This window comes from Montipora foliosa, chromosome 13 (genome assembly GCF_036669935.1).
Source record: "Montipora foliosa isolate CH-2021 chromosome 13, ASM3666993v2, whole genome shotgun sequence".
In the NCBI taxonomy this organism is placed as follows: domain Eukaryota; kingdom Metazoa; phylum Cnidaria; class Anthozoa; order Scleractinia; family Acroporidae; genus Montipora; species Montipora foliosa.
Window position 1 is genome coordinate 15,738,989 of NC_090881.1, and position 10,000 is coordinate 15,748,988.

General features: G+C 38.1%; 1 protein-coding gene across 2 annotated transcripts in view; it reads left to right on the forward strand.

Moving 5' to 3' along the window:
• The window catches only part of LOC137982786 (lachesin-like), a 9,432-nt gene extending 1,472 nt beyond the window's left edge, over nt 1-7,960 (forward strand). For both annotated transcript variants that reach the window (XM_068829933.1, XM_068829934.1), the window contains exons 2-4: nt 3,295-3,681; nt 4,875-5,138; nt 6,063-7,960. In XM_068829933.1, the coding sequence (XP_068686034.1) occupies nt 3,295-3,681; nt 4,875-5,138; nt 6,063-6,205 (794 nt within the window). In that variant the 3' untranslated portion in view covers nt 6,206-7,960. The remainder of the gene's footprint in view (nt 1-3,294; nt 3,682-4,874; nt 5,139-6,062) is intronic.
• Nucleotides 7,961-10,000: the final 2,040 nt, after the last annotated feature.

Below are 10,000 nucleotides of genomic sequence, written 5' to 3' on the forward strand. Positions count from 1 at the left end.
ACCACTGAAGGGATTGCCAACTCTATGAGCAATCATTTATTTGATTACCTAATGCAGTGATAGTGAAACATTGTACTATTCACAACTCATTTGTCAGATTATATAAGCTTCGCCTAATCCAATCAACATAAATCCGGTTTTCGTCTTAGTATCGACCGATTTTAACATTTTCTCGATTATGGCTTGATGCGGTCCCAGCATTGATATCCGTGTATGTTAGCTAATTTAGTGTCATCTGCGTACATCCAAGCAAGGATCACAATTCGTTGAACAATTTAGCATATCAATTTTTTTTTTCAACTAACAAAAACAACAAATGACCGAAAATAGTTCCTTGAGAATCAGAGACGCTCCAGATTATTGAAAAAAAGGGTTGCCATGGGCGGAACATTTTTGACTGCGGTCGTCGAAATACGTCTGAATTAAACCAGTTGTAACATATGGCATAAATAGGATCTCTTTATTGAATCGACCAAGAAAGAAACAAAAATGTTCACATTTTTCCTCAGTCATTTCTTTGAAACAATAATGGTCTATAAGAAACGAGACTCCATTGCGTGACAAACTTTACAACGTAAACATCATTTTTTTTGTTATTTGATTGTCATTTGATTTGATTATCGCATTCTAATACACGTTCAGGTCGACAGCTTATTCATAGAGTTGCATTCTTGAGTACGTAGGGCAGATATCTCGTCAATGTGAACTGCCTTTGATTCGTTTAGTTTATAAATTCAGCAGTGAAGTATTTCAATTGCGGAGATTGGGTGGAAGTGAAACTTGTTAGCTGTACACACTCCGGATTATCCAAGAGACGTTGACGGCCTATCGTTTGATTCTTTCGCTAAAAAAAAGAAAAAAAAAAGAAGATCATCACAAACCCAAGTCTAATCGCATGCGCCGGAAAAATAATAATAAAATAAATTAATTACATAATTAAAAAATAATAATTGTACTACAACTACTACTACAACTACTACTACTACTACTACTACTACTACTACTACTACTACTACTACTACTACTACTACTACTACTACTACTACTACTACTACTACTACTAATAATAATAATATATTATGCACCTTCGTACGAAAATATGATTGCTCCTGGAAACCCAACAGCAATGATGAGCCATAGAATTGCTTCTGGATGGGCAAAGTTTGCGGAACTTTAAAAATTCCCTAAGCCCCACGCATAGAACCACAGATTCCCGCAAATTCCAGTATGAGCTTGTACGTTCAAAATTGTGCTATACGGCATGTACATAGCAAATCCCGAAAGGCGACCTTAACCGTCCCTACGCGGTCTGGGTACAAATGTTGCATTAATTGCACAAAAAAAAGTATAATAATAATAAAAATAAAAATGGTATGAAGTGAAAAAAAAAAAACCGCACCAACACCAAAAAAGAGAATAGAAACGAAAGAGCAATACCGTGAAAGGCTTAGAAACAAGGAGTGGGATTACAGCTTTGTATACTGAAACGAAGAAATCTACATTTTGACATGTACCAACTGTGACCCCTGAAAAACTACATAAAACGACAAAATTTGCGTTGGATTGCGCATTGCATCCGCATCTAAAACGACGCTGCTCAGAAAAAGTTATTTGCAACACCCAAAAAACCAATATACCACCAGGACTGGTAACGAATAGCACTGATCTTGTTGCACTGCAAGCTCCCATGCGTGACAAAAAGGCTTTCGAAAGCTGCAGTGGCTCGACCACCGATTGGAGTGAGCAACTCCACAGCATGAAGATGCTATTTTGAGCAACGATTTGTTTTGTTAAGTTGCAGTCTCGTAAGGTAATTAAGAAAGCATTTGTTATCTGAAGAAGCAATTGCGCTAGCGTAGCTTTGGACCAATGTTAGCAAAATGACGGTTAAATTTGCCTGCTAATTCCACTGGATCTCCTATTATTTTTTATCCACATTCGAGTGTATTCAGTTCTTTCACAGTAGTTTTCGCAGAATTACAGGAAGTGATTTGTTGATAATTTGCAGGGTTTCCTAGAACCACCTTAATGCTAATTCAGAGTATTTTGGTAATAAACTTACTAAGCTAACCTAATCTTCCTAATGACGTTTGTCAGTCTTTTTAAAGTTAACCCAGTCATTGGGATCTTTTAGTGTAAGTGTTCTAAGTTTCGAGATTTTCATGCCTCTGACATTATTCACGAGATCAATGAGGCGTGCTTGTTAGCATTTGCCAAAAATAACTCTTCCCGTTCCTTCCACATGTCATTAGGCTTGGGAAAATTATATCTGTGATCCAGTCATTAGATGTAACATAACTACGTTAAAAATTACGAAAATGAGTGTGTCCATCATTTTATCCATTTAATGGATAATTTGCGATAAATAAAGTAATACTATGATCGCTGATACTATCAAAATGACAAACACCTGAGTATTCGACCTTGTCGGAAAATTTAATCAATTGAGTTTGCATAAGATTAGGTTGTTGTTCTTAGTCCTGTTATGAATTGTGGAAGGCCATTCATATCCGTAATATTTCTCAATTTGCTTGTGTCAGTGTCAAATTAGGATACAGCCATGATGCAATTTACATTTTCAAAAAGATAGAATGCGGTATTAAGGGAATTCAGTTTCCCAAACACCTTTTGTGAAGGTGAAATAACATTAAGAGGGAAATTAGGTGGTCTATACCATGTAGAAGCAATAGAATATTTAGATCGAGATTTACTAAATTAGATACAAATGTTCCTAAGACTGTCAATGCAAAGGTCATTGCATTCAGAAAAGTTAACCGGCCTTTCTCACACTTCAAAGAAAACGCCTCTCCCTCTATTTGCAGTTCTATCTCGTCTAACTATATCATAACCAGATATGGTGCCTTCATAAGTTATCCTGCGGTGATAGCTTCGTTTGGTCTATTCTCGGTTTAGCCCATGTATATTCACTAGTTTCATCTAGTCCAGTTTGCTTCCTTAGAGTGAAACTTGAGTATTTTATTATGTCTAACGCCCTTATGGGTAAAAGGTTGACAATATCTACACGTACGTCCTTTCAAAACCTTTTAAAATAAGTTAACTAATGTTGTTATGCAAAATTGTTTAATGTTATACATTATTCAAGGATATAATTTACCTCCACAGAAATATCATTTAGTGGGTGGAGGTTCAATCACCCTCCGATGTTTTAACGGAAAAAGTTGCAACTTCCTTCTACAAATCACAAGACACGATTGTCGCCAGTTGACTGGCGATTCGTTTATGTTTTCTAATTTCAATCTAACCTCTTGAAATCCTTGCCGTCTTTATAATCAGGTCTGGGCCTTGACATTGTACGGTTGTCTACAAATCCCGTCAGAGTAATAAAAGGAAACGATGCAATCCTCCAGTGGGCCGTACATGAGAATATAACAACTCCCTCGGAGTTCGAAAATTTGGTTTTTGGACTTTGGAGGAACGGACACCTCGCCACATACATAACCACGGTTACACGAAATGAACAAGTTATTCCAAACCCTGCCATTAAGGAAGAGGCACCTCAGTTTGTTAACCGTGTAAAATGGAGAGGAGATCTGTCTAAATCCCTTGCGGTTTTCCAAATTTCCGACGTTGGCTCTGAAGATCAAATGGAATTTGGGATTACGTTAAATTTCGGTCCCTTCAGAAACTTATTATCGGATTCGCTGCGCCTTGAGGTACAAGGTGAGAACATTTCTTGCTACGAAAAATTGGTGTTATTTTTTCTTTTTGTCAAAAGGTGGGAATATACCATTGCTTATTTAGGCTAAGCTTTCAATTTACTTAAGGACGTTCGCGCGAAAATTTTTCAACATTGATTTTTTTCTGAAACTTTTACCACTGTAAGATAATGAGTTAGTTATGTCAGAAATGTAAAAAAAATGGGGGGACACCGACTTCGTTTTGGAGAGAACATGCCCGGAAAAACACCCAAAAGTTGACAAAATCGGGCTACTTTAGCGAATAAGGCCAGTGTCTGTAAATCCAAATATATTGCAATTAAATCTTTGAAGTGAAATCTTCTCTGCCAAATATTGTTTAAGTGGACTTATTAAGTGAATTTAGTCAACTGGTGAGGTTCCTTAAAGATCAAGTTCGCATTTAGTGACCACAGTTTCACGCGCCTTGCAGCCGCAAGATGGCGGGATTTGATTTCCGGTGAGCAGAAATCTTGAAATTTTTTTAACTTCCCACATTGATTTGTTGTTCATTTTTGGACAACGTGGAGATAATTGTAAATAAAATCCGTTTCTGGAAAGAAAAATAGGGGTCACCGAACGTCCAAGAGCGTTAAATCCAGGCAAAGCTATAGCAATGGCCTTTTGCCCTATCATTTCTCACTTTATTACTTAGCGCGCGCGCTCGTGTATGACGTGGCGTGTGCATTTGCGTGCGCAGTAAGGTGCGCAGAAACAATTGGCACGAACGTCCTTAAGAGTATTTGTAGGCGAAGTGCCTATTAGGGAAAGGAAAGGAAAGAAAAGAAACATTATTTAAGTGTCTAGTCTGGAAGAGTCAGGGCACTAATTGGGGACACTGTAAACTGAAATCAAAATTAACGCAAATCAAATCAATCCTTGAGTTTTGAGAAGAGGGGAAAACCGGAGTAATTGGAGGAAAAAAAAAAAACCTCTCGGTGCAGATTAGAGAACTAAAAAACTCAACCATCATATGACATCGTTTAAGTTCTCTCGCAGACCTGAAAAGCATCTAAATGTGTCAGTAACTATGTTTGCAGGGTTCTCTCTCTCTCTCTCTCCCTTTTATTGAGGGAGGAGGAGAAATGACCCTGGGACTGACGTTGAGTCAAATCAGGAATTTTTATTTTATTTTATTTTTTGTCTCGGAGGGCTGATTTAAATTTCTCCCCTTTTCAGCACCTCCTACCATAGCAAAGAGAAGTAGGCTCAAAGTCACTGTGGTAATAGGAAATCCAGTTTTGTTAGTTTGTGAGGCTGATGGCTTTCCTATTCCTCAAATCACTTGGAAAAAGGATGGACAAGTGCTTCACAATGGCCACAATCGAACGGAACTCATTATCGAAAACACCAATCAAGAAGACGCTGGAGATTATGAATGTGAGGCTTCCAATTCCGTTGGAACAGCTAACTATTCATCCACCATAATAGTTAACAGTGAAGGTGAGTGTTTTTGAAGATAACTTTAACCTAAGAGCCCGTTCTATTCTCTGGTATTTGTACCAAGAACACACAGTTTCCAGTGAGGAAATTTAGTGTGACCATGGGTTTCTAAAACGAGAAAACGAGTCCTACTAGCGGATTTCTAGTCTCTGAATAGTGATATAAATTAAAATAACAACTAAGTCGCGACCGACAAATATGATCTCATGTTACATTAATTTGGCTTTTAATTTATTTCTTGTAATCACTTTAAAAAAAGAAAGGTACATTCAGAACCAAAAAAGAAGAATGATTGCTCCTCACTCTTACTTGAGCGATTTTCGGTTAGGAAGGTAAAAACAGGGCCTCAAAAGTACTCGAGCTGTTGACTAAGGGTGATGGGTGCTGCCCACCGTGTGGATCGCGAAACCAGGGACTACCAAGACCAAATTCAAGGAGTGGTCAGAACGAATCTTGAACCCTCGAATTCCGGATCTTAAAACAAGCGTCCTAACCACAAGGCCGCACTGCCTCCATATTTAACGTCTAGTCCATGCTTTAGGTAATATTGAACTCTGCAAATACAAAAAAAAAAAACAACAACAACAACAACAAATTCAGCAACACAACCTTCAGAGGGAACTACGTAGTCATTATAGGTTTTTATTTCCCCGTTGTCTCAGCTCCTCTGCGCAGCAACCACATCTTACACTGAACACTGCAGTATTCTAGTAAGTTTCGTACTGAATAAAATAACATTTACATGTATCTCTTTACTCGCCGCCATGTATTCGACAGTCCTTCCAGAAGATCCCATCGGGCCTTACAATCGCAAATCGTGCACAGCTTCCTGCTCGTTTAGAATATGGCGAATTGTTAGCATTGGTTTGGTTATATGCAGTGGTGATAACCACAATAATAATCATTATTTTGCGTTTCTTTCAGATAATAGGAAAACGACATTAACTACAGCGGAGATCGCACTTTTGGTGACTGGTGCCACTCTGGTGGCGCTTTTCCTTGCCTTGTGGTTTCTTATTTGGGGACGTAAAAACTGCCCTCGTGAAGAACAATATCAAATAGTTTAAAAATATACTAGGGGCGCACACAAATGCAGGATCATAAGCTACCGCTGCATTAATTTCAGCTTGTTGTCCAACGCAAGTCGAAGTTCAAAATTGCTTGCTCGTTGTGACTTGTAGTCGCGTCTACCTGAGACAAATTACCATTTAGAAAAATGCCACTGTCACTTGATTTGAAAAGGAGGATTTTAGGTAATAACTGTAAGGTGAAACTTATTGATATTTCTACATAAGTAAATGGTATAAGCCTTCCTTTGGGACCTTTTTCATTCACTTCGTAAGGAAGGCCCCAAAATTCGTTACAACGCAAAATCCATCGAAAATTGGGGTTGACCCTCACAAGCAAAGAAGACAGGCTGCTATCAGAAATTCAGGGAAGTTTTAGAACAATTGGCAAATTGATACAAATTTGTAACAACAAGTCAGAACATCATATAATGAATTAATTAAACTATTTTCTCCGTCAGTTTGACCTTTATAGACAATTGCAAGTAGAATTCATTCCCAGAAGATCATTTATAAGTATACGGCAGCTAACGGTTCGAATGTTTTGAGCCCCTCACCACATATCAAACAAACACATTGTGCCGCTTTCTTCTAGTATGGCAATCCTTCCGTACTTTTCCTTGCCAGAGACTCGCCAGTAGAGCTTGGCATTGTCCTATCACTCTCACGGCCTGTGATTAGGTGAAGATTGACATCACGTTACTGAACTGGGTTCTGGAATCGCCATAAATCCAGTTTACTTTCGATGATCGCTATAATTTTTGAAATATTTCCCTATTTCGGTATGTTGAGTGATCTTATCCGACAAAAATCCGTCGCTTCGCGACTTCGCCTAATACGATAATATACATAGCGGCACAGCTAATATATAGCTAATGCACCATTGGCGTCTCGAAACTGCAAGTTGTTCACAGTAACGTTGCTTCAAGGTGAGATGCACCGTAAACCTCGCTACACACGCGGGCAACTTATCCCCAACCAAACTAGTGAAAGTTTATAGTTGACTTTAGTTTATTATGCATTCACCTTTCGTACATTTTCCATTGGCTCTCACCCGCAAAATAGCCTAGCTAATCGGGGTGGGTAGGAAAAATAAAAGGTTACAATAATAGGGGTTGAGAAACAATAAAGATAACAGATACAAGAAAATCAAGATGAAAATAACAGGAAGTACACACATTACAAAATAGGTGGAATGAAACAAGTCATCTCAATTTTATTAAAGTAGGTTAGTGTCATCAGCAAGCAAATGAAAACTTAATATGTCAAAAGAGTTATAGATATAGTTTATGTAAAACAAGAAAAGTAATGGTGCTAAATCTGATCCTTGCGGAACACCACACAGACAGATCTCTTTCTTAGAAACATAAGAACCAACTTGAGTAGTTCCGTGGGATGCCAAAGGCAGCCACAGTAACGATTTGGGCCTGCTACATTTTCCTTTCTTTTTTTTTTTCTTCATCGTAGTCACAAATGTGCATACCTCACGGAAACTGAATTAAGCTACGATCGGGGAATTTAATTTTATGTGCTTCAGTATTTAAAACGTTCCTTACGGCAATTAAAACTCTTACACTATCACCAACTTTGTGTCGACATTTATGAGAGCGCGTTAAGCCACTTGGCAACGGTGACGGAATTCTGATATTGCCATGAAAGGAAATGTTTAGTTTGGAATCCTTTCCGCCCACCATGATTGACAGTGTATTAAACCTTGCATCTAAAAGTATTTGATAAAGCTGGCCGTTTGAGAACTTCAAGCTTTAAAGGTAAGGAGTATTTCCTACGTTATTTTTAGATCTTGTGTCGTTCTTGTGTGTGTTCCACTATGAACATCATTGCATAGAACGAATATTAAAACCGACCTGTTTCTTGTGAACCAGTCTGTTCAGTCGTCCCAAACATTTTGTGAATCAAACAAGTTTGTTCAATTTGCCATTGTGCCAAAACGTTTGTGAATCGAACAGGTGTGTTGAGGCGGCCATTGTGCCAAGAATTTATCAATCGAACCAGTGTGTTTAATTGGCCATCGAGTGAACACCCGCTATTAGGAACTCCAACGCCATTTCTCCCTAAGTAGGAATCAAAAACGTGAAAAGGACATTGCGAATTAATTACATTTCTCCCGACAAGATTTCCATCGCGAGTTTACTTGCATGAAGAGCGATCACATTAACCGTGCCGCCAGGAATGCAGTTTACCACATATCTTGGTGTTTATTACTAGGACGGCGGCTGCATTTTAGAGTTTTATGCAAAGAAGCGAAAATTTGCTTTTCTGGCTCATTCTTGGGGTGGATGAAGCATTCATTTGACGAACACGGTTAGATGGAAGTTGCAGGCCGCGAACGGTGGTGATTTTACAATCATTTGAATTTAGAACAAGACGCCTGGGGCATATACACGGATGCATACTATTCGGGATGTACTGATTGTGTTAAATGAAATTCTGTCACAGTTTCATGTTAAAGGTTAATGCTTGCAATCGACGTCTTCATCAGACAAGCGATATGCCAAGCAAAAAATCTGAGCGGACGAAGACAATAATGATTATAGTAAACACGAACTCACTCAAGATAAGCATGCAATTCTAAAGAGTTTATTTAACTGAAATTGTATTTTTATTGAAATTGTCTGTTACAATAAATAATTTCTAGTTAAACTACAGATTTATCTTTTTGGTAGCCTCTCGCCATTTTCCAATGCTTACCGGTAGTTGGAGGGTGTGAATGGGGTGAAGCGACTAGCGACAAATGGCCAGAAAATATTATTGACTACGGACAAAACGAGGAAAAAAATACCGGCCAGCGACAAAAAAATTAACTGGGATTTACCTACAACCGACAAAGGTCGAACATTTTAACCGACAACCGACAAAGTAATGAAAATGTAACCGTCAATGGACATGTGGATCCCCCATTCAGACCCTCTAGTTGTAGTTCACTGTGAGATCGATCGTTTAGATAAGAGGAAAACCAGTTATTAAGGACTGCTCTGATTCCGTAAAGTTTGAGTTTCTGCGGTAAGATTGAGTGACTAACTGTGTCAAACACTTTCTTTAAGTCTAAAAATACACTGCAGGAAAAAGCTTCTTGTCAATATTAAGCTGAATGCTATTGACTGTATTAATAAGAGCATGTTGAATAGAGTATTTTTTTTCCCGGAAGCCATACCATAAATCGTGTGTATCTAGGAACGATTTTAGGCAACTGTACACATTAGTTTCTCAAAGATGCGAGTTAAATACTGGCAGAAGTGAAATTAGCTTGTAGTTATTCGGGTCCAATTCATCCTCATTCCTGTAAGCTGGTTATGATAACGTCAACAACTTTTAACTTTAAAGGGTAAGTGCCACTCTCGATTGACCTATTCATGATTGTGGCCAGGGTCTTAGAAAGAAGATGACTAGCAGGTTTCAATGGATTGTAATGAAATTTTAAAGTAAGGGGCTTTTTTTTTAATGACGCCACAAAAATAAAATGCAAGAGAAGTAGAATGGAGTTATCGACGTCATCTCAAGGTTAGATTTGTGCCATGATGCAAGTCAGGCCACTTTTGTTTACTTTTTGTCAATGGTGCAGGTCATTAATTAAAAGCGGATATCAAAAATTATATAAGGAGTTTGTAAAATCACCACCAATGTAATCACAGCTTTTTGGGATATTTAAGAATTTTGTTGTAATCACGGTGAACAAAAAGTTTTCAGTTCTCTAACTTATTTGTGAACGAAATGATATATGAACTGCGGATATGAAATCAAGCAAAGCTATAATCTTCGAGCTCGGTCGTTATAAAC